The sequence below is a fragment of the Scyliorhinus canicula genome, chromosome 12 (assembly GCF_902713615.1).
Source record: "Scyliorhinus canicula chromosome 12, sScyCan1.1, whole genome shotgun sequence".
In the NCBI taxonomy this organism is placed as follows: Eukaryota; Metazoa; Chordata; class Chondrichthyes; order Carcharhiniformes; family Scyliorhinidae; genus Scyliorhinus; species Scyliorhinus canicula.
The window spans coordinates 117360167-117383959 of record NC_052157.1 but is presented as its reverse complement, the minus strand read 5'-3'; the positions used below and the strand labels follow the sequence as shown (position 1 = coordinate 117383959).

At 48.5% G+C, this 23793-nt stretch overlaps 1 protein-coding gene across 4 annotated transcripts in view; it reads right to left on the bottom strand.

Annotated features, from left to right (window-relative positions):
- Positions 1 to 23793, bottom strand: part of fkbp6 (FKBP prolyl isomerase 6) — a 97043-nt gene that overhangs the window by 61045 nt on the left and 12205 nt on the right. For all 4 annotated transcript variants that reach the window (XM_038814962.1, XM_038814964.1, XM_038814965.1 and 1 more), the window contains exons 2-5: positions 8092 to 8227; positions 6366 to 6483; positions 4951 to 5040; positions 1956 to 2158 (exon numbers count right to left, since the gene is read on the bottom strand). In XM_038814962.1, coding sequence (XP_038670890.1) covers positions 1956 to 2158; positions 4951 to 5040; positions 6366 to 6483; positions 8092 to 8127 — 447 coding nt within the window. In that variant the 5' untranslated portion in view covers positions 8128 to 8227. The remainder of the gene's footprint in view (positions 1 to 1955; positions 2159 to 4950; positions 5041 to 6365; positions 6484 to 8091; positions 8228 to 23793) is intronic.

The following is a 23793-nucleotide window of genomic DNA, read 5'->3' as shown; positions in this document are numbered from 1 at the left end:
CAAGGTAACACAGTGGTTAGTGCTGCTGCCTCACAGCACCAGGGACCCGGGTTCGATTCCGGCCTTGGGTGACTGTGGAGTTTGCACGTCCTCCCTGTGTCTGCGTGGGTTTTTTCCGGGTGCTCCGGTTTCCTCCCACAGTCCAAAGATGTGCAGGTTAGGTGGATTGGTTACGCTAAATTGCCCAAAGTGTCGAAAGATGTCCAGGTTAGATGTGGTTGGGGGATAGGGAGGGGGAGTGAGTGTCGGCCCAGGTAGAGTGTCCTTCCAGAGGCTTCGTGTAGGCCCAAAGGGCCTCCTTCTTCACTGCAGCGATTCTATGGATACTCTGAAAGGCTTCAGAGAAGAGGAACAAGATTGGTTTCACGGGTAAAGTGAGTTCAGAGAAAAAGAGAGAAGTTTGAACAGTACACAGAGGTATTCTTCACCAGGAGCTTTCGTAAGGAAAAAAAGTATTAAAATCATAACAGGTGAGGTAAATCAAACAATTTATATTTAAACCCAGAATATGCTGTCAAACTAGGAGGCAAAAACAATCTCAAGGGGATGAGAAAAAAGAATGAATGCACAAATCTTTTCAAAGTCAGTGCAGTTTCATGGGCTGAATAGCCTTTTCCTGCACTGTGAAATTCTATAATGCAAAGATGACAGGAACATAAATCAGTGAATAGTAAGTTCAAAGGGTTAATGGAATTAGGTACTGTAAGGCCCCTTCCAGTTTATTCTCTTATTTCCTCTTTCTTTATTTTTGCCTTTTTCATTTTGATCCATGGATGCTTAATGGACATATACCTTTAAGTCGAGCAGGAGAAGTGAGGCAATCAGGAGTTACAAAACAGAACACTGTACTAGCCTCCAGACAGCAGAACTCAAGACCTTTTGCCACCTAAGAGATCGGTGGAACTCTTGTTCCATTGGTTGGCTGGTGGCCAATGAATTGGCCAAAAGGCCATACTCTGCCTGGTAACAGGTGGTGATTGGATCCTGCCAGATGGGATGATCTTTCAGAGAGCTAAGGAGGCACAGTTGGAGTCCTGGATGCTCAGAGGAAAGAAGCTGTTCTCCCTCTCCAGAAAAGCTGCATTGCTGTACACAGAATCTGCATGAATCTACAGTGAAAACCTTGAACGGAAAGCCAAAATTGAAGGAAGGTGTGCTGTAAGACAAACAACTCAAACAAAGACTTTTATGCCTTTTCTCCCCTCTGTGTTTATTGGTTTTGTGTGTATGTGATATATATATATATATATATATATATATATAGGGGGTGGGATGGGTTTAAATGGGGGCTTAGGAATTAGATAACAGTTAACCTGTTGTATTTGCTGCATAGTTAATTATAGCTATTGTTACTATTAAACTTAATTGTGTTTAACTTTACAAACCTGGTGATTGTAGTTATTTGAACTAATAGCCAAAGATTTTGGGTGTCTTTCTAAGAAATATTTATTAATTTCCATTGTGTTGTGACCTCGGGTTAAGTGGGACTGGAAATGACTGTGCAGTAACCCAGGGGACTGTAACAGTACCACCCATGGTAACAGAAACATAGGAATGATTCAAAATACAATGAGCTGCCACCATATTGTAAAGAGACAGCTTCACTGGGAACAATGGCCTTTTTATCTTCCCGCTCGCCCTGAATTTAGTCAAACAAACATCGGGTTTGGTCAGATCTCCTGATGTTCTGATTCAGATTCATCCACCAATGAAACGGCAATCCTAAGAACGGCCCTTTCCAAATCTCCATGCCAGGAAATTCTAGCTGAAAAAGCCACTGGCAAGAAGTGCAGGCACAAGTAGAACAAATCTGTTTGGACTCCACTTCTCAGGTTGCCAATTCTTGGTTCCCATTTACAGCCCAGGGGCAGCAGTTCAGATACCCCTAACCCAACAATAAAGGGCGAGACACTTGGATGTTGTACCGCTGCTGCAATCAGCCAAGGGCACCTTACCTGCGAGAGCCCGAAGTATTCATCAGACTCCAAGGTGTCCAGAAAATGTAGGATCTCTATTTCAAACATTACGGTAGCATTTTCTGGGATCCGGGGGGGACAGCCCATCGACCCAAACGCGTACATCGGCTTGAAAAGAAACCGGGCGAACTCGCACTTCCTCATGGTCCGTATTGCCAGTTCCATACCGAGCAGCGTGATATCTGAAAAACAGCAGGGCCCCAGGACTTGGCAGAACACCTTTCAGTGAGAGGGTGGGTGTAAAAGATAAGCTGGGGACATTTTCACAATAACACCATTTTCCAGAGCAGCGTGATCACCCACTATCTCCAGGAGACTGAGCAACATATGGAACCTTCCCTGGCTCGCACCATTCGCCCATTTCTTCAGCCAAGCCATCCTCCGAGGACTCGCTCACATCACCCGCTAACACATCATCTATCCAACCCAGCACCCGTTGCGATATTGTTAATCTTTTAAAATTTAACTTTTATTCATTTCTGCATAGGGCCAATGCACAGTGTGGACGGGACCAGCACTTAATCCATCTCCCTGCTTGATCCAAAAAACAATTCAAATTCAATCCAATTTATGGCCCCCACATGAGAGGCATACAAGATCCAAGCTGACAAGGATAGGCACTGCACCTGATCGTGGGCTTGATCTTAGCCGAAAGGCTATACTTCTATTCTCTCGCCATGCCAACCGTCAAACAAGAAGGGTATCAAAGTGTGGCAGAAGCTTCTGACAACCTTCTTCCTGCACAAAAGAGTTATTTTCAGCAAGGGGAGGGATATCATTGAGAGCAAGTGGAACACCATCCATTTCAGCTGCAAAGATCAAACACTCCCAAGACAAAAAGAGTTCAGGCAGCAGGTACAGCATGGATACCATACAAAGTAAAGTTGCCTCAATTCAATCCTATCAAACATGACCCAGTGGAGGGCAGCACAGTGACGCAGTGTTTCGCGCTGCTGCCTCATGGCGCCGAGGACCCGGGTTCAATCCTGGCTCCAGGTCACTGTCCATGTGGAGTTTGCGCGTTCTCCCAATCTCTGCGTGGGTCCCACCCCCGCAGCCCACAGATGTGCCGGGTCGGTGGATTGGCCAAGCTAAACTGCCACTTAATTGGGGAAAAAGGAATTGGATACCGTAAATTTATTTATTTTGTGAAATGCCCCGGTAAGGTCCATCGGTGTGACATTTCTCAGCGAGCTGCTGATTTGGTGTTAAGTCGGGGAGACGGCACAACCTTATTACACACTTATTTCACACAATGATCAATTCTGTAAACAGCTTCAGTACTCTAGTCTTGTCCACTATTGCTCCCGAGGATAGAGAAGGGTTCTCTTTCATTTCCGGAGGATCATTAGGCTTTGGATAACCTGGGTTGCCTCATCACCCCAGATATCCCCATTGCCCGTTGTGGAAACAAAAGAAGATCCAGAAGCACAAATGCTTGCTGCTGCTGACGGCAGCATTCATTCTGCCCTTGAATGTATGAAATCCCATCAGGTAATGCCGGGATGCTCTCGATGCTGGCTCTAGGTGGCACTGGCGCACTGCGGATTCGCCGGGGTGAACAGACTGACGGAGTGAAACGGTCTCTCTTGTCACAAAAATGCCAGGCTCATCAACGCAAGTTATCAGCAGAGAGGATGGGTGGTTATGATCATTTTGTGAGAGGGTTGGATGCGGTCAGCGCAAGAGGAAATTCAATTCTCCAGCTGGTAGCAGGGCAGAGGGTCCAAGTTCAGATCAGCCATTCTCACAGCCACACATTACACTGAGCCACAGTTCTTTCTGCCGAGGGGGGGATGAGAGGCTTACAAGTGAGTGTCTTTGCTCAGAACTCTGGAGCAGGGTCCAGGATATATTTTTAAGTGTTTGTGAAGGGCGCATGGGCCCATCCAACAGCATTTTCTAAAATCTCACCGTACTGGGTTACATGCAGCAACAGCCTCCTGGAACTGTTCCCTTAATTTAACTCAAATACCTTCAGGGTTTACATGATTGAGACACAAACCATTCCGTCTCTGCCAGAATGCAGTCTAGGTTAGGTGTCCAAGTCCACCGCTACCCCTCCACATTTTTAATTGCTGCTAGTCACTAACATTTCACCCAAGGCGACAACCGTCAGTAGGATAACCAGTCACCATTTGCTAACAGGAATATTCTAACAAATTGTGTCACTGAATTAACCCCAGTCGCAATTCCCCACAGAGCGATGGTCAACTTGTAGTTTTAACCCTTTTAAAGGCAGAGTAAGTACCAGGGCCGATATGACCGGATTTTCAGCTGCAACAGCTTCAGTGGCTGGTTTAGCTCACTGGGCTAAATCGCTGGCTTTTAAATCAGACCAAGCAGGCCAGCAGCACGGTTTGATTCCCGTACAAGCCTCCCCGGACAGGCGCCAGAATGTGGCGACTAGGGGCTTTTCACAGTAGCTTCATTGAAGCCTACTCGTGACAATAAGCGATTTTCATTTCATTAATCCATGAAGCTCAGCACCTTATGGTTTTAGCAGGGTTATTTCCTAAACGGAGACTACACATGCTGTGGGGTGGTGGAATTGTACACCTGACCAAGACTGCATCCTGATAAGGTTTGGAAAAGACCGTATCTCACTCCTGTAAATCTTGCAGGCTCTGCTCTCTGGAAACTAAGATAGCAACAGGAGACTGAGCTTTCTCTCACTCAGAATTACAAGAGGATGAGATGAAGCGACATCGCCCCTCAGGCGAGTCAGAAATGGAGATGCAGTGACAGGTAGTGCTGCAAGTCAGCCAGAGGAGCAGGCAAAGTTAACCTCCTTCCTCCCTCCTTACCGCCTCCCACCTCTCTTCCCCTCTCCTCCCCCTCCTCTCTTCCCCCCTCACCCTCCCCTCTTCCCCCCTCCCCAAATCTAGGAGGAAGTGCAGTGAGCAGGGCCGTCACCAGCCCGCTCCCAGCCTGCTCAGCAGTACACATCTTTCCCGAAGCAGTCCATACTCACCTCGACCCAGTTTCATGAACCTTGGCACATCCCTCTGGACGTTAGAGTCGAAGGGTCTGTCTGTATATTCACTATAAGCGCTGTAATGAACTGCGAGGAAGGAACACAGAAAAACAAAGCTCAACAACCAGCCAGACTCCAGAAATCAACCCCAGCAGATTCAAAGGGTTCCATCAGGTGTCAAATGTCAATGGCCGTTTCAACAAAACCCTGCCCTCTGCTCAATCCGCAATGTACATTACATAGTGATGCATCGTGTTCCCTCCTTCGCCCAGAGGCAGACAGGGCAACTACAGAGCTTGCCCTGTGGTTCAGCACTCAGGAACTATGGTCTGCATAGCTCGCTGCATTTATCAACTGAACAAACATAAAAGAGATGGAAGAATAGAGCAGCACTGCCAATGAACAAGAAACAGAAAATGCCGAAAATACTCAGCAGTTCTGGCAGACCTATTTTGATGACAAAAGAAACGGATGCCTGATTTACAGCGAATCGAACCCGCGCACTTTCACATGTCTCGCGAAATCCCCCCAAAGGTTCGTGACTGTTCCTTCAAGGCTGCGGGCAGGCGCTGCGCTAACTGAGGTCAAGGTTGACAAAACACAGGTTCAGGTAGGCTGCTTGGCCCATCCGGCTGACCGCACTGTCGTCGAACTACAGTCTCAGCATCCAACAAACTCGTGTCGGATTCCACCATTTTTGCCTTTGTTGGGAGGGAGATGCTACAGGCGGTTGGGGGGGGGGGGGAGAGAGAGAGAGAGAGAGAGAGAGAGAGAGAGAGAGAGAGAGAGAGAGAGAGAGAGAGAGAGAGAGAGAGAGAGAGAGAGAGAGAGAGAGAGAGACGGACACGACACATGAATTTAGAGATGTCATCCTTCTGGAGAAGGCCAAGGTGCAGGCCACTCCACACGACTCAGTTGCGGTTTCAAACCGGTGAACACGTGGGCATGTCAGAGACAGGACAACTAAACCCCCCCCCCCCCACCAACTTCAATAATAAATCCACGTGTTGCAGACCTCAAACTTACACATGGCCAACAAGGAAGGGATGAAGAAAATAACACTGTGCGGGAGGAACAGAGACCTTTTTCATGAGGGAAAGACTTATCCATCAGGTTTGTACTTAAAATGATGAGGATCGATCCCCTTCTCTGAATTCCTGCCCCTAGTAGGTGGTCCTCTGCATCATTCCTCATCACGGAGGCCAGCTCGGCCTGCACAAGTACTTCAGGCCTCCAACTCCCTCAGACTGACCGAGCTCAGCGCTCCCTCTGGGAATGGAGACTAAATCAGTAATTGGTGCCTCAGGCTCTGCCAAGGTTACCCTATGTAAAACCTCTCACTCTCCCCTCCCCGCATGCTGGAACTCTGCAGCCTTCCACAACTGTTCAGTATACCCAATGGTTGGCCATACCAGAAACTGAAGCAGTGGATGGGATAACACTGCCTGATCCAGGCCGAAGGACCTCCTTCAACACACCGCCATCGCCAGTCACGTCTTGCATTCTCTGCGACATATAGTCAAAAGGACTCTGAAAACCAAAGACATTAAATATCAGTTAGAAATGTCACATACCTCCAATATTCACAGCCAGACTTACAGTTGGCATTCCCAAAATGGAAGGGGAAAACACATCTTCTTCCTCCCTCCCTGCGCCTCCTTAAAATGGTGCTAAATCATAGGGCAGCACGGTGGCCCAGTGGTTAGCACTGCTGTCTGACGGCACTGAGGGTCCCAGGTTCAATTCCAGCTCTGGGTCACTGTCCGTGGGGAGTTTGTACATGCTCCCTGTGTTTGCATAGGTTTCGTCCCCACAACCCAAAGATGTGCAGTATAGGTGGATTGGCCACGCTAAATTGCCCTTTAATTTAAAAAAATGGATTGGGTACTCTAAATTATTTTGGCTGTCCCAAACACGTTACCATAGCGGCCATATTTCTCGCACAAGTGTGTGCCGGCTATTTAACCATGAAGGTATCACAGCCCAGTTGTTCAGTCAAATGAAAGGCACGCAATAGCCATACGTGTAGGGCTATTTAAATACGGGTCTCTGGATGTTCCAGGACCAGGAAGCGGCATCAATTCTTTCTCATTTGTTTCCCATTGTTGGGAATTCTGGAACTAGAGGCCATAGTTTTAGGTTACGGGGTGGCAGATTCTGAGGAAGAATTACTTCACTCAAATGTTCATGAATCTGTGGAATTCTCTACCCCGGAGTGCAGTGGACGCCAGAACACTAAACTAATTTAAAGAGATTGATAGGTTTTAATTAGGAGTGGGATGAAGGGTTGTGGAGAGTGGGCAGGAAGGTGGAGATGAGGTCGAGATGAGGTCAGCCATGATCGTATTGAATGATGGAGCAGACTAGAGGGGCTGAATGGCCTACTCCTGCTCCTGGCTCCTATGTTTTCCCTTCATTAGCCCCGGGCTCTGAAGCCAATAATCATAGAATCCCTACAGTGCAGAATCCCTACAGTGCAGAAGGAGGCCACTCGGCCGGTCGAGACCGCACCGACCCCCACAAAAGAACAATCAACCAGGCTCCCACCTTATCCCTGCAACCTGTAACCCCACCTAATCTGTACATCGCTGGACACTAAGGGACAATTTAGCATGGTCAATCCACCTAACCTGCACATCTTTGGACTGTGGGAGGAAACCGGGGCACCCGGAGGAAACCCACGCACACACGGGGAGAAAGTGCAAACTCCACACAGACAGTCACCCAAGGCTGCAATTGAACCCGGGTCCCTGCCGCTGTGAGGCAGCAGTGCTAACCACTGTGCCACCGTGTCACCCTATAATTGTGCCCCGAAGGGCCTAACTTAGTGGAGTAGACACCAGGATTGGCCAGCACCACACTATGTGCTGCACGTACCAACTGCTGAGCCTCAAAACACTGCACAAAGCAGAAACAATTACCATTTCAAGCTGTATCTGGACAGCAGGATGCAGTAATCTTCTGGATGCTGGCTACAGATTGGATAGTGGTTACAGAATCACAACAGCAGCAGGCCCAAGTTATACCGCTGGCTTTACATGACTCTCCAATACAAAAATACCAGTTGGATTTAAAGGTAGCTGCCTTGCTAGCCCAATCTCTGGGAACAGTAAAACATTCAAAGTGAAAACGAGTTACCAGTTGGCCGGCCCGACTCTCACATGACCCATTCATTCCAAGACCCCAGAAGGAAATAGGCAGGCCGATCGGCAGCAGCTGTTCAGAGTTCCAAACGGACGGGCCACTTCGTACGGATCTTCGAGAGGATGACAGTCTGGAGGATAAATGGTCCACAATTTGAACATTAATCACCACTGATGGTGGAACTCAGGTGAATCTAAATTCACTTGTGCTTCGTCTCAGTCCCCAAGGAACAACGGGAGTGTGATATCCCATTCGGGAAATGGCCAGCCGGTGTCATGAAAGCTCTGGGCCTTTTCATTCAGATTTGGAAATACTGGATCAGAGGCAAGATTCAGTTCTTTAAGTGCTTCGACACTGTCCCCTTCATTATTCACCTCTCACAAGGAATAAATTAAATTGAGAGAAAGCACAAGAATTTTGATAACAGAAAATGGTCGGCAAGTTCAACAAGCCTGCCCAGAGTTCACAGATCAATTATGGCCCTCGTCGCCACCATCACACAATCCTTTCTCCCTCCAACAAATCCAGTTGCCTCAAGCCCACCTCAGCTGTGATCTTTCTGGTAAACTCCTTTCGCAACTCAAGTTATCTTATGGTCTTATGGTTTCACTTGGTTTTAAGTTTGCGCCCGACTTGGTGACTAGGCAAGGGCGTTAAATCGCGCGAGGTTTGCCACACTCTGAATACCTTCCGAGATCTAACGTCGCAATCTGAATCTCGCCCAGCGAGGTTTAAATATGCTAATTTAAATAGGTTGGCGCCCGATTCTCCCGAGGTTCGGGAATGAATGCCTGCACCTGGGAGATGTCGCCATGGTGTCGTTTAGCACTGGTCCACACAAATGTGGATGGGGGAATTGGGGAGGTGTGTCGCCCAATCTATCAGAAGCCCCCGGCACTGCCAGGGTGCCACTGCCAGATTCACAGGGTCACTGCCAGGGTGGCAGGCTGGCACTGCCTGGATGCCAGGTTGCCCGTGCCAGGGATCAAGACAAAGTGCCTACCCTTAGGAGTTGGGCTGAGGGGAGGCTCGAGGACCCCTAAGAGGTAAGTCAGGGTGTTGGGGGGTCCAGAGGCTGCGATGGTGGGTCCGAGGGAGGGTTGAGAAAAAATGGCGCATTCTTCCTACACTGATTAGCTCAGTGGGATGTTCCTCACAGAGGCCAAAAAAAGAGTTCCGTTTGTTAGTGGGGTCATTCTCAGTGCTGCAGGCGGCACGAAACACACCCGCTATTTGTGCCCAAAACGGGACACTTTCTGGGTGTTAAACCCTGCCCCCGACATGCACTCTTTGGTAATCAAACCCTTCACCACCGTGAACAGAATCAACTGTGGTGGCTAACTTCATAATCCTGAAAACCTCACTTCAAGGTTTCATCGGCAGGATTGGACAACACAATCTCCACACGGTTACACCAGGGAAAATGGGCTGACTGGTCAAACTATCCCTTCACAACCCGTATGATCTTATATATCTTTTATCTCCCCGCTTCGAAAATCTCTACTTTAACCCATTCATACTTCTTATTTCTATCAGAAAGTTTGCATTTATGTAGCGTTTTTCACAATTACTGGACGTATCAAAGCACTTTTACAATCAAAAGTGCTTTTTGAAGTGTAGTCTAGAATTGTAACATTGGAATTTAATTAATATTTGACATCAAACTAATTTTAAAAATGATACTGGAGCACATTATTACCCTTGCTACAGCCTGGATCTCAGGTACTTGCAGTCAGCAACTATTAAGCATTTCTTAAAGCACTGAGTCGGACTCTGTGATCTATAAAATATTTTATTGTAGGGAAATCAGAAATATACAAATCTGATGTAAAAACTCCGGAGTTTGGGAAACTAGTGTACATAACACGGTAAACCCAAACTATAGCCTTTTGAATTCAAATTCCCATTGCTAATAACAAAACCTTGGTATGTCAAAGCCTGCCATTTTGGTAGTATTACCTATTCTCTTAATCCCTGATGTAATTTCTGTCTGCAATTGCTTTCCATTTATCCATCCCGATCCCGGTCTTTCTCCAGTATATCCATGTGTAAAATCGTGCAGATGGCAATACATTGCATGTATTTTAATATCAAAATCTAATCTGGCCCAGGGTCTGTTGATATGGTTTCCAACATTACTGATGCTTAGTTTCATTTCTTACTGAAAGTGACTTCTTAATGTTTCACTTTAGGGCATTTTTTGCAGCAGTAATCTTCATCGAAAAGCTAAATTACAAAGCACTTCCTGACCTGTCAGGTAATGATACTGGATGTGCGCTTCATCTTATTGCTTTTCCTGCATTAAAATTTCATTGAAAAGTAAATGAATATGAGAGGTTATTGGCCAAAATTGTTCCCATGGGAATACAGTGAGCTTTTAAGAGATTACTTCAGTTTGTCCCAGGAGGTGATGGGTTAGGTTTATGGCTTTTCGGACACAATCTATTTCTACTGGGCAGCCTCATTTGGTGCACTGAATTCCCCGTCTTACAACACAGCGCTCTTCATAATACAGCCCCCAAAGTCATTTGGGGCCTACTGCCCGTTCATCTGCAGCCCCGCAGCTAGTGTTTCTGTATCACCACGGACAGCTGTGGGACACTGGCTGGCTGTAACTCAGTGCCGTCTCCTTTTCAGCTCTTTCTGCTAAATGAAAGCAAGACGTGGAGGCAGAACTCCCCAGTAACCGGAGCAGATGTGAAAGGGTTCCACTGTGGTCTTCAACGTAACTGCCTCCGGGTAGTAAATTGCAAGCTCACCAAGCGAGGAATCACAAGGCCGGATCCCACTTCCCTCCACTCAGGTGCAGATGGTGGGACACTCCTGGCTAGGTTTCTTTGAACAAGAAACCGCTGGGAATTTAAATTTTTTTTAAAGTACCTAATTATGTTTTACCAATTGAGGAGCAATTTAGCGTGGCCAATCCACCTAACCTGCACATCTTAAAAAATGAAATGAAAAATGAAATGAAAGTGAAAATTGCTTATTGTCACAAGTAGGCTTCAATGAACTTACTGTGAAAATCCCCTAGTCGCCACATTCCGGCACCTGTTCGGGGAGGCTGGTACGCGAATTGAACCGTGCTGCTGGCCTGCCTTGGTCTGTTTTCGAAGCCAGTGATTTAGCCGTATGTTAAACCAGCCTCTACATCTTTGGGTTGTGGGGGTGACACGGGAAAAATGTGCAAACTCCAAAGGATTTTCAATCCACCGAATGGACCACATGATGGCCTCAGGCAAGTCGAAGGGTGGGGGTGTTTGCCTCCTCATTAACACCTCGGCGCTCAGATGTGGTTTCCCCAGCATGCCACTGCTCCCCAGACCTAGAATACCTAACCGTGAAGTGTCGCCCCTTCTACCTCCCACGTGAATTCACCTCTGTGCTCATCACAGCAGTCTACATCCCACCCCTGGCGGAAGTAAAGAAAGCACTTGACGAACTATATTCCACCATCAACAACCAAGAAACAAATCACCCTGAGGCCCTGACAATCGTGGCTGGAAACTTCAACCAGGCCAACCTCAGGAAGGCCCTACCCAAACTCCATCAACATATATCCTGCCCCACCAGAGGTGCAAACACCCTGAACCCACTGCTACACAAGCATCAAAAGGTGTATACCAAGCCATTCCCTGACCACACTTTGGCAAATCCGACCACAAGTCGGTATTCCTACTTCTGGCTTACAAACAGCAACTCAAGCGTGCTGAGCCAGTCAAGAAAACCATGCAGTGCCTATCATAATATACATCCATGTACATGATGGAGTGCAGACAGGCAGTGATTGACACACAGGATGACCAGTGAGCACACAGAACACATCAGCCAATCACCAGACAGGATACGACCACTATACAGCCAGAGGGCACCAGTTTTCCGGCTCTCTCGGGATCCAGCCTCTGAGACAGTCAGAGCTCGTGAGCAGTAGCCATTTCAAACACCATGTGGTAGTCAGTTAGTCTGGTCAGGCTAGCCTCAGGTCTCCAGTAAGTCAGCATAGTGTCAACCCACAGTTAAGTATATAATATAGTTAGATGTTAAATAAAATCGTGTTGCATCTCATCAAGTGTTGGAAGCCTGTCTCTCTCTACACTGCATGAAACACAGTCCACATGGACCCAGCTTACCCAACACATCAGTGCTGGCCCTAGGAATCGGAGGACATCCTCCGCGACTGCTTGGGGTCTGTGGACTGGTCCATATTCAAGACGGCGGCAGCTAACCTGGACGAGTACGCAACCACTGTCACATACTTCATCAGTAAGTGTGTCGAGGACTGTGTACCAAAGAAGACAATACGGTATTCCCCAATCGGAAAACCTGGCTCAACCAAAAGATTCACTCCCTGCTGAAGTTCCGGATGGAGGCATTCAAGTCTGACGACCCTGACCTATATAGGAAATCCAGGTACGACGTAAGGAAAGCCATCACTGATGCAGAAAGACAACTCCGCATCAAAACTAGAGTCCCAGGCCAATGACACTAATCCACGGCGTCTATGGCAGGGCTTACACGAGATCACAGGCTATAAAGCAAGGCCAGGCGGAATATCTGGGGCAGGAGCATCCCGACCCAATGATCTGAACATGTTCTAGGCCCGCTTTGAGCAGTCAGTCAATGCATCAGTGCCACCTGCCCCAACATGGATACAGCCATACCCACTATCACAGCCTCAGAGGTAAGAGCTGCCTTCTTGAAAGTGAACCCGCGGAAAGCGACGGGCCCTAACGGAGTCCCTGGGCGAGCACTCAGAGCATGCGCAGACCAGCTGGCGAGTGTATTCGCAGATATCTTCAACACCTCACTCCTCCACTCTCAGGACCCACCTCCTTCACGAAGACCACAATAATACCAGTGCCAAAGAAGAGCAAGGTAGAGTGCCTCAACGTCTACCTACCGCTAGCCCCGGCGTCTGTTATCATGAAATGCTTCGAGCGGCTAGGTATGAGGTGGATCAAGGCCAGCCTCCCAGACGGTCTTGATCCATTGCAGTTCGTCTATCATCGCAACCGGTCCGCAGCAAATGCTATCTCCCTGGCTCCACAATCAACACTTGAATACTTCGACAACAAGGACACCGATGTAAGACTTCTGCTCCTCGACTACAGCTCTGCCTTCAACACCATTATCCCAACAAGACTAATAACCAAACTCTGCAACCTTGGACATGACCCCTCCCTGTGCAGCTGGATCCTTGACTTCCTCACCAACAGACCGCAATCAGTCAGGATAGGCAACAGCACCTCCTCAACACCGGGGCTGCAAGGATATGTGCTCAGTCCTCTACTGTACTCCCTATATACCCATGTCTGTGTGGCAAGATTTAACTCCAACTCAATCTATAAGTTTGCGGATGATACGACTGTGGTGAGCCGTATCTCAAACAACAACGAATCAGACTACAGGAGGGAGATAACTCACTTGGTTGCATGGTGTACCGAAAACAACCTGTCTCTAAATGTTGGAAAGACCAAGGAACCGATCATCGACTTCAGGAAGCGTAGCACGACACACACTCCCACCTGCATTAATGGCTCCGAAGTGGAGATGGTTGACAGCTTTAAGTTCCTGGGGGGTCACCATCACCAACAGTCTGTCTTGGTACACTCATGTTGATGCAACAGTCAAGAAAGCCCAACAGCGTCTCTACTTCCTACGGAAGCTAAAGAAATTTGGCACGTCTGCATCGACTCTCACAAACTTCGTGAGATGTGCAACAGAGAGCATCCTATCCGGCTGCATCACAGCCTGGTATGGCAACTGCTCGGTCTAAGATCGCAAGGAACTCAGCCCAGCGCATCACACAAACTTGACACCCCCACATTGATTCTGTCTACACCTCCCTCTGCCTCAGGAAGGCAGACAGCATTATCGGAGACCTCTCCCACCCAGGCATTGCCTTCTTCCAGACCCTTCCATCAGGCAGAAGGTACAGAAGTCTGAAGACCCACACATCCAGACATAGGAACAGCTTATTCCCCACAGCTACAAGACTCTTCAACGACTCCCCCTCAGACTGATCTGTTCCCTGTAAGAACACTATTGACGACACCCGATGCTACTCTTGGTCATGTAGTTGCTTTGTTTGGCCCCTTGTTCCGCACTGTGATTAATCACTGTTTGTCGATGTACCATTTGTCAATGTTCTCTGTTGATTATTCTCTTTGTCTACTGTGTACATACTGTGTACGTTCCCTCGGCTGCAGAAAAACTTTTCATTGTACCTCGGTACATGTGACAATAAATCAAATCAAACCAACTCCACACAGGCAGTAAACTGCTGGGAATTCTAACTCCAATCCAAAGATTCACCGCAAAATTCACAGTTTTAAGAGCCGTTCCAGTGCTTTTGCCGGTTTGTGGCAGGGAGAAAGAGCAATATGGATTGTGATGTCCCTTTGCTTCACCAGGTCAGTCAAAGTGGCTGGGTGTATAATCAGTGTCACAGTTCTAGCTGTATAGCACCATTCACCATCACTTCACTGGGCCAGAGAACAAACAGGTACTAGGCTAGGATTTCCATTAGTCCTATATGTAACAAAGCAACAAACCCACAGAAGAGGTAAACCCACAACAACCATCAGCGAGATGCTTCTGTGCCTGGTGATGTGGCTCTACAGGCCAATCTTACAATGGATGTTGATGGGTAGCTCTGTTTCGCTTTCGACTGGAGAACGGCAGGAAGCCCGGATTGTTTCCACACTGTGCAAGGTTAAGAGAGCAGTTTGCCTGCTGCTCAGAGTACACCATCAACATGAAAGAGTGCAGTTCTAACACATCTGAAAGTGGTTAGCACTGCTAACTCATAGCGCCAGGGACCCCGGTTAGATTCCGGCATTTTGGTGACTGTGTGGGGTTTGCACGCTCTCCCCATGTCTGTGTTGGTTTCTTCCGGGTGCTCCAGTTTTCTCCCACAGTCCAACGACGTGCAGTTGGGAGGATTGGCCATGCTACAATTTCCCCTTGATGTCCAAAGATGTGCAGGTTAGGTGGGGTTACGGGGATGGGGTGGGGGAAGTGGGCCTAGGTAGGGTGTTCTTTCAAAGGGTCAGTGCAGTCTCAAATTGGGGCTGGTTTAGCTCACTCGGCTAAATCGCTGGCTTTTAAAGCAGACCAAGCAGGCCAGGAGCACGGTTCGATTCCCGTACCAGCCTCCCCGGACAGGCGCCGGAATGTGGCGGCTAGGGGCTTTTCACAGTAACTTCATTGAAGCCTACTCGTGACAATAAGCGATTTTCATTTCAAATGGCAGAATGGCCTTCTTCTACACTGTAGGGATTCTATAGTCCAGTCCTCAGAGCTGTTCTTTCAACATCATAAAGTGTAGAACACTGTTCAAATTGCTCTTCAGCTGGCTCATAGGAACAGATTCGATAAGTGATTTTTAATAAGGGAAATGGATAAATACGGGAAGGATAAAAAATAGACATGGGGAAGAGTCGAAAAAATGGAACTATTTGGATCGTTCTTCAAAAGAGCCAGTGCGTACTTGGTGAGCTGAACAGATCCTTCTGTTATAATATTCTACGGTGCTACAGAGACATACTGGGGGACTGGCTGGCATAGATCATGGGTCGCCTGGGTGTCAGTCCCCTGGCACCCTGCCAATAGCAAACAATTTAAGGTGAGATATTAACTGGCTGCTCTTGCACAACTCCCAGCAATCAACATTAGTTTAGAACTGCAGCCGATGTCAAGGGATTAGCAGCGACATTTAACATGAGAACCCAGTTGAACCAAATAAAGATTATCAGCTATGGCTTTTTTTTGTTCCATTTATTTGCAATGCAATCAATTTCTGTTCAAAGAAGGATTCGCTTCAAAACAGTTAGTTATTCAGTGCTTGCCAGTAATCCACTGAGACCTTGTGCCCCAGGGGCCAGTCTCATTGATCACCCATTAATGACTCAGTCACCAAACCCAAGTTTCTGAATGTATTAATAGGCTGTTTCCAAAAGATGAGACGGAGGAGATATGTCAGGTTAAGGAGGTTGCAGTGTGATCAATTCTCATCTAGACATTTGATCAATATATGCACAGATACAATACCAGACAAAAGGAGCTTAATCTCTTCTTCCTCTGCATATGTCACTGTTCTCCTGGTCTATGGCAGTGTAGGTGGCTATCACCCTCTGGCATTGCAGCCAACTAGCTCTGCTCACTGATGCATGAAGGCTGGAGGTACATTATCAGGTGATGCATGGAAGACCTACAATGGGACCATACGTACATCATGGGGTGAAGAGGGAGACTGTCACTCAGCTGCTTACAGCTCTTTCCTGCTCTATATCTGATCCCCATGCATTGTCAGAGGTATTCTGCGCTGAAGCTGGCAGTGAATTGGAGTAACATTCAACCTTCCAACAGGTTCCCATCACCTTGATAAACAATAGCCACACACACCCAAATTCAATAACCAGCATGCTTTTACTGGTCGACTGTCCCGTATTTCATAGAATCCCGACAATGCAGGAGGCCACTCAGCCCATTGGGTCTGCATCGACCCCCCGGAAGAATGCCTTACCAATGTACACTCCCCACCCTATCCCCGCAACCCCACCTATCTGCACATTTTTGGAGACAGTGGGGCAATTTATCATGGCCAATCCATCTAAGCTGCACATCTTTGGACTGTGGGAGGAAACTGGGGCACTGTGAGGCAGCAGTACGAACCACTGTGCCGCGTGGGTTTCCTCCGGGCACTCCGGCTTCTTCCCACAAGTACCAAAAGATGTGCTGTAAGGTGCTTTGGACATTCTTTTAAAAAAATATATTTTTATTGGCATTTTCAAAATTATACATATTGCCGTTCGTTTTCATTTATCGTGCAGGAGAAAAGGCTTTTTCTTCAGCTTCTCTATTTGCAGTCTGTCGCCATCTGAGTCAGCATACAATCCTCCTTACCCCCTCCCCCCCCCCACCCCAGCAATCCTCTTCTTAACACCCTCCCCCTCCTCCCCTGATGACCTCCCTGCTTGATCTGGGAGGAGGGTGTTCCCCCTCTTCTCATTTCCCCCCTTCCAGCTTGTGGATGGGGGAGGAGGTTGTCCCCTTTTGTCCCTCTCCGGCTCTCTCTTTTCATCTGCCCCCACCCTCCCCTGGGTTGTGCGTGCCTGACGTTCCTCCTTGTCTTTTTTTTTTAAACTTTCCAGTTTCTCTCTCTACTGGCTGTTGCTGGCCTTGAACAGGTTTTGGAGCAGGCCAACAAATGGCCCTCATGCAGTAAGGAAGCCTTTCTCCAACCCTCGGATGGCGTATTTGACCTTCTCCAGGTGGAGGAATTCCGAAAGGTCAGCGAGCCAGTCTGCAGCTGTGGGCGGTGCTGCTGATCGCCAGCCGAGCAGGATTCTCCGGCGTGCGATTAGGGAAGTGAAAGCTGTGTCGTTAGCCCCCGTCCCCATGTGTAGTTCTGGCTGCTCTGATACCCCGAAGATTGCCAATTTGGGTAAGGCTTCACCCCTCACCTCCACAACCTTGGACAATGCCACAGAGAAGGCTGTCCAGGATTCAACAAGTATGGGACAAGCCCAAAACACGTGGGGGTGGTTGGCCAAGCTCCTCTGGCACCGTTCACATTTGTCCTCCAACTCCGGAAAGAACCTGCTCATTCGGGTTCTGGTCAGGTGTGCTCTGTGCACCACTTTGAACTGCACGAGGCTGAGCCTTAAGCAGGAGGAGGTGGAGTTGGCCCTGCTCAGTGCTTCGCTCCAGAGTCCCCACCCACTTTTGTCCCCAATGTCTGTTTGGTCCTCTGCGACCACCTCTGATACTCAGCTCTCCAGTCTATTGGCCAAGACCATTGCGAGTCTTCTCGCATCCACATGTAGCAGCGAAATTAGTCTATATGATCAACATTCCATCGGGTCTTTGTCTTTTTTGAGTATCAATGAAATTGCGGCCTGCGCTAGTGTAGGAGAAAAATGTTCCTTGCTAGCGAGTCTGCGAACATGTCCCTTAGATGTGGACCCGGGGCCAGAGCGGACATTTTACAGAAGTCCGGCGGGAACCCGTCAGGTCCCGGCGTCTTCCTCGTCTGCATGGAGCTGATCCGCTCCATGATTTCTCCCAGCTCTATTGGTGCTTCCAGCTTCCCCAGTCGGTCTTTCCCCCACAACTAGTATTTCCAGTCCGTCGAGGAACTATTTCACCCCTGCAACCCCGTCAGAAGGCTCAGAGATGTACAGTTCTCGGTAGAAGGTCTCGAATGCTCGGTTGACCTCTTTTTGTTCTGCTATCAGTCTGCCTCTGCTGTCCTTTACCTGCGCTATATTTCCCTCTTGGCTGCCTGCTTTCTCAGCTGGTGAGCCAGTAGGCGGCTAGCCTCTTCCCCATATTCGTAGAAGGTCCCCAGTGTCTGATGGGGTTGTTACACCACTTTCCTGGTGGATAGCAGGTTAAAGTCCATTTATAGCTTTTTCCTCTCGCCAGAGGCACCACAGAGGGTGCCTCGGAGTACTTTCTGTCAACCTCCAAGATGGAGTCGATCAGCTGTTGCCTGGCTGCCCTCTCTTCCCTATCTCCATGTGCCTTGTAGGCTATAATTTCCCCTCTGATCGCAGCCTTCAGTGCCTCCCAGAACGTGGAGGGTGAGCCTTCCAATTCCGGCTGTTACTCACGTAGTCGCCGATGGCCTGCGATGTTTTCTGTCAGAAGGTCTTGGCGGCCAGGAGGTCCGTGTCCAGCCTCCACTTTGGGCGCTGGGCACGGCTTGTCTCCAACGTCACATTCACATAGTGTGGAGAGAGGTCGGAGATGTCAACCGCGGAGTATTCCGCTCCCATAATTCCTGGAAGCTCCGATTTCCCCACTGCAAAGAAGTGGATGCTGGTATATACCTTGTGCACTTGCGAAAAGAACGAGAATTTGTTTTCTTCCGGTGTAGGAACCCCCACGGGTCCACCGCCCCTATCTGCTCCATAAATGCTCCCAGTTCCTTAACCATGCCTGTCTTTTCCCTGATCTGGGGTTCGATTGGTCGATCAGCAGGTCCCCCCCACCCCCATTATCAGTCGGTGTGTGTCAATGTCGGGGATTTCCGCCATGGTCTTTTTTACAAATTCTGTGTCCAGTTGGGAGCGTACACATTCACCAGCACTGCCGGTGCCCCTTCCAGACCACTACTGACCATGACGGACCGTCCCCCTGGGTCCGTAACCGTCCTAGTCTCTGTAACCGTCCGAGTCTCCATAAAACCCATCCTCTTGCTGATCAGTCTGGCTACTCTCCTAGCCCTCGTCCCATAGCATGAGTGGTATGTCTGTCCCACCCAGCCCTTCCTTACCAGTAGTCTGCCCTTCTCCCTCAGGCGTCTCCTGCAGGTAGACTATGTCAGCCTTCAGGCGTGTGGGGTGGAGGTGGGGTGGGGGGGGCGGGGGGGGAAGAGCCCACTCCTGTTCCGCCGGTCAGGTCGCCGGTCTTCCCCCTTGTGGTAGGCTCTATTAGGGGTGCCGAGGTGGGATGTACCTTATACTGTAGTATGAGTGGTAGAACCTGCCTGCTGGTTCCGCCCAGCAGGCGGAGCATAAGAGTCTGTGTTTCACCCACAGCAGTCATTCTGCACCGGAGCTGCTGGGGTAACTATTTGTTCATTAAAGCCTTCAATTGGACTACAATCTCGTTTCAGTAGTGATTGATCGTGCATCACCCCTCCTGGTTCACCGGGGCTTCCACCTTGCCTTGTGGGTCCATTGGTCCATGCGCCTGTTGCTCGTGCCCCTTTCCGTCGCTTATGCCTTCTCACCGGCTCTTTGAACTGCGGTTTGCCGGCATCTTCCTTTCTACTTCATTGCTGTTCGCACCGTCTGGGTTTGGGAGAATTTTGGGTGGCTTTCTGGGCCAAAAATCTCAAAACATTCACTATTTTGGGTCTGATTGGGAGGAGCCACCTATGTGTGTCCACTCAGCACATCACACAACCGGAGGACCCGTGATTTGGACATTCTGAATTCTCCGTCCGTGTACGCGAGCAAGCGCCAGAGTGTGGCGACTAGGGAATTTTCACAGTAACTTCATTGGCAGCGTTAATGTAAGCCTACTTGTGACACTAATAAAGATTATATTTTATTTTCCTGCAGCCAAGATCTTCCACTGGCTTTTCAAACTGCTCCCATGTCACTAGATTATAAGGGAACAGTATTTATAAATGAGCTCCATTATACTAACCCAAGAGATGCACAGCTTACCTCTGCTTGGATTTGTCACAGCCAATCACTCCTCATGGAGCAGACAATGGCAGAATTCTGCAGTGAAGACTTTCTCAGGGAATCCTTCCAAAAATGACCTTTTCCAAAATCCTGCATTTGCATTTCAATCCACGTGGGGAGATTAGCTGGAAACCATTCACTGAAGCACAGTAAAGAAGCTTCTATATTGACAATGCCTCCTAATTAAGTGATATTACTTGGCATCATTTGCTGGTGCTGAACAATGAGCGGCGGATCAGAATTTATTTCCTGTAGGATTACGATATTCTTCCTCATCAACCAAGAAAATTTGATTATCCCAATCTCCTTTATAAATGTACCACGAATTGTACAGGAGCTGTTCCTCTCCTAATTAAGTGACATCAGTCTGGAAAGTGGGATGGGGGGGGGGGGGGGGTTGGACAGAACCATTGTGTTCTTTGCAGTTGGTACTGCTGGCTGCTGTTTTGAGCACCTTCATGACCCTCCTTTCATGAGGTATTTTCTGCTGTATCGGTCATTGTGATCACAACCCCTCCCCCCCCCCTCCCCCCCTCACAAGGACACACACACGCAAAGATGAAAACTGCATTGGAAACAGAGACAAAACAGGATTTGGATTCAAAAAGATGTCAATGCGCAGACATCTATCTGCTGTGAAACAGGACACAGCTTTACAGGAAATAATACCACCTTAGTCACCAATAGTTTATCATTTTACGGGGGCACTCATCGTCAGAACTAGGGTTGCCAAATCTCTAGGCTTGTCCCGCCAATTGAAGTCTGATCTCCAGGACACTGCTATAAGCTACCCAATTTATTGCTTCTTCTGCTTCATGTCAGGTTTCACGCAGTTGGAGATGTTCTAGTTTTCCACTCAGGGATTGAAAATCTCAATGATCACAGAATCTTTACGGTGCAGGAAGAGGTCATTCGGGTCTCGGCCTCGTCTTGCTCCCCTACCTCTAACCCCTGTAACCTTGCACATTCTTTTCAGGTAGCAATCCAGTTCCCCTTTCAATACCTCGATGGAATCTGCCTCCGCCACCCTTTCAAGAAGTTTGTTCCAGGCTCCCACCGCCCCCGGGTAAAAATGTTTTTCCTCACATCACTTTTCCTCCTTTTGGCCAATATCCTCTGGTTCTTGATGTACTCCAGAGTGGGAACAGTTTCTCACTATTTACCCGTTTACCCTGTCCATACCCCTCAGAATCGTGAATACCTCTATCAAGTCTCCTTTCAGTCTTCTTTTCTCCAAGAAAAACAGTTTCAGCCTCTCCGATCTAGGCCCGTAACGACTGTTTTTTATCTATGGAATCACTCTTGTGAATCTCCTCTGCACGCCCTCCAACGTCATCACATCCTTCCTCAGGTATGGCACCCAGAACTGGACACAGTCTCCAGCTGAGGCCTAACTGGTGTTGGATACAAGGGCAACATGACCTCCTTACTCTAGTCCTCAATGCTTCTTATTAATAAAACCTAGGATACCATACGCTTCATTAACTTCTCTATCTACATGCCCTGCCACCTTCCAATGACTTGTGCACATAGATGTGGAGATGCCGGCGTTGGACTGGGGTGGGCATAAGAAATCTTACAACACCAGGTTAAAGTCCAACAGGTTTGTTTCGAATAACTAGCTTTCAGAGTGCAGCTTCTTCATCAGGTGAGTGAAGAGGATACTTTGAATGAGAGTCTTTACAGATAATCAAGTCTTTACAGGTCTAGACGGAGCGACTGGAGAGAGGGATAATCACAGGTTAAAGAGGTGTGAATTGTCTCAAGTCAGGACAGTTGGTAGGATTTTGCAAGCCCAGGCCAGCCGATGAGGGGGGTTAATGTAAGGAGACATGAATCCAAGGTCCCTGTTGAGGCCGTACTCATGTGTGCGGAACTTGGCTATAAGTTTCTGCTCAGTGATTCTGCATTGCCATGCATCCTGAAGGCCGCCTTGGAGAACGGTTACCCGGAGATCAGAGGCTGAATGCCCTTGACTGTTGAAGCGTTCCCCGACTGGAAGGGAACATTGCTGCCTGGCGATTGTCGCTCGATGTCCATTAACCTGTGATTATCCCTCTCTCCAGTCACTCCATCTGGACCTGTAAAGACTTAATTACCTGCAAAGACTCAGATTCAAAGTATCATCTTGCACCATTGACTTTGTCAATACATGTGGTTGTGGAACCCACCTCTTCACTCACCTGATGAAGGAGCTGTGCTCCGAAAGCTAGTGATTCGAAACAAACTTTAATCTGGTGTTGTAAGATTTCTTACTGTGTACATGGACACCAAGGTTCCTCTACTTCCTTTAGAGTTTCTCCCTTTAGCATATACTGTCTCTGCATATTCTTCCTGCCAAAATGAATCACCTGACAGTTCGCTGCATTAAACTGCATCTGCCATATGTCTGCCCAATCAACCAATATGTCTATGTCCTTTGAATATCATAGTAAACAACTTTCATAGACAGAAAACTAGTTTTGAAATTAACAGAAAGTACGTAACTCTATTTGATGATGGAGCAGATTCGATGGGTCGAATGGCCTAATTTTGCTCCGATGTCTTATGGTCCAGAAGCTGTCAATCAAAGCTTTATGATTATACAGACCGGACTGCTCTCTGTCTTCCAGACAGGAGTCTCTCTTCTGTCGCGGAGGGGGGGGGGGGGGGGGGGGGGGGGGGAAAGAGTGGGGGGGGGGGGGGCGGGGGAGGGGCGGGGGGGAAGAGAGAGACTTCCAGGCAGGGGTCTCTCTTCTGGGGGGAAGGTGGGCCTCCAGACAGGGGTCTCTCTTCTGGGGGGTGGGGGGGGGGCTCCAGACAGGGGTCTCTCTTCTGGAGAGGGGGGGCACCAGACATTAGAAGACGAGTCGGATGCTGGAACACCAGCTAAGGAAATGGGAGGCGGCGAGGGAGATTGGGAAAGTGAAGAGCAGAAGAGGGAATACAATCTTGGATCCGATGAGGGTGAACGGGGTGTTTAGGGACTTTTATTACAGGTTATATGAGTCGGAACCCCCAGCCGGGACGGAGGGGGATCAGGTCGTTTTTAGAGGGATTGGAATTTCCGAAGGTGGAAGAAGAGCTGGTGGAGGGGCTAGGGGCACCAATTTGGCTGGTGGAAGTGGTGGAGGGGCTGGTGGCGATGCAGTCGGACAAGGCCCCGGGGCTGGACAGGTAGCCAGTGGAGTTCTATAAAAAGTTTGCAAAGTGCTGGGGCCCTTGGTAAGGACGTTTAATGAGGCTAGGGAGTGAGGGGTACTTCCACCGACGATGTCACAGGCTTCGATCTCTCTCATCCTGAAGTGGGATAAGGATCCGGAACAATGTGGGTAGAACAGGCCAATCTCCCTTCTAAATGTAGATGTCAAGACTTTGGTCTTGAGAATACCAGGGGTAATAGGGGAGGACCAGACGGGGTTTGTGAAGGGGAGGCATTTAGCGGTGAACATTAGAAGGCTGCTAAATATGATTATGATACCCTCCGAGGGAAGGGAGGTGGAGGTGGTGGTTG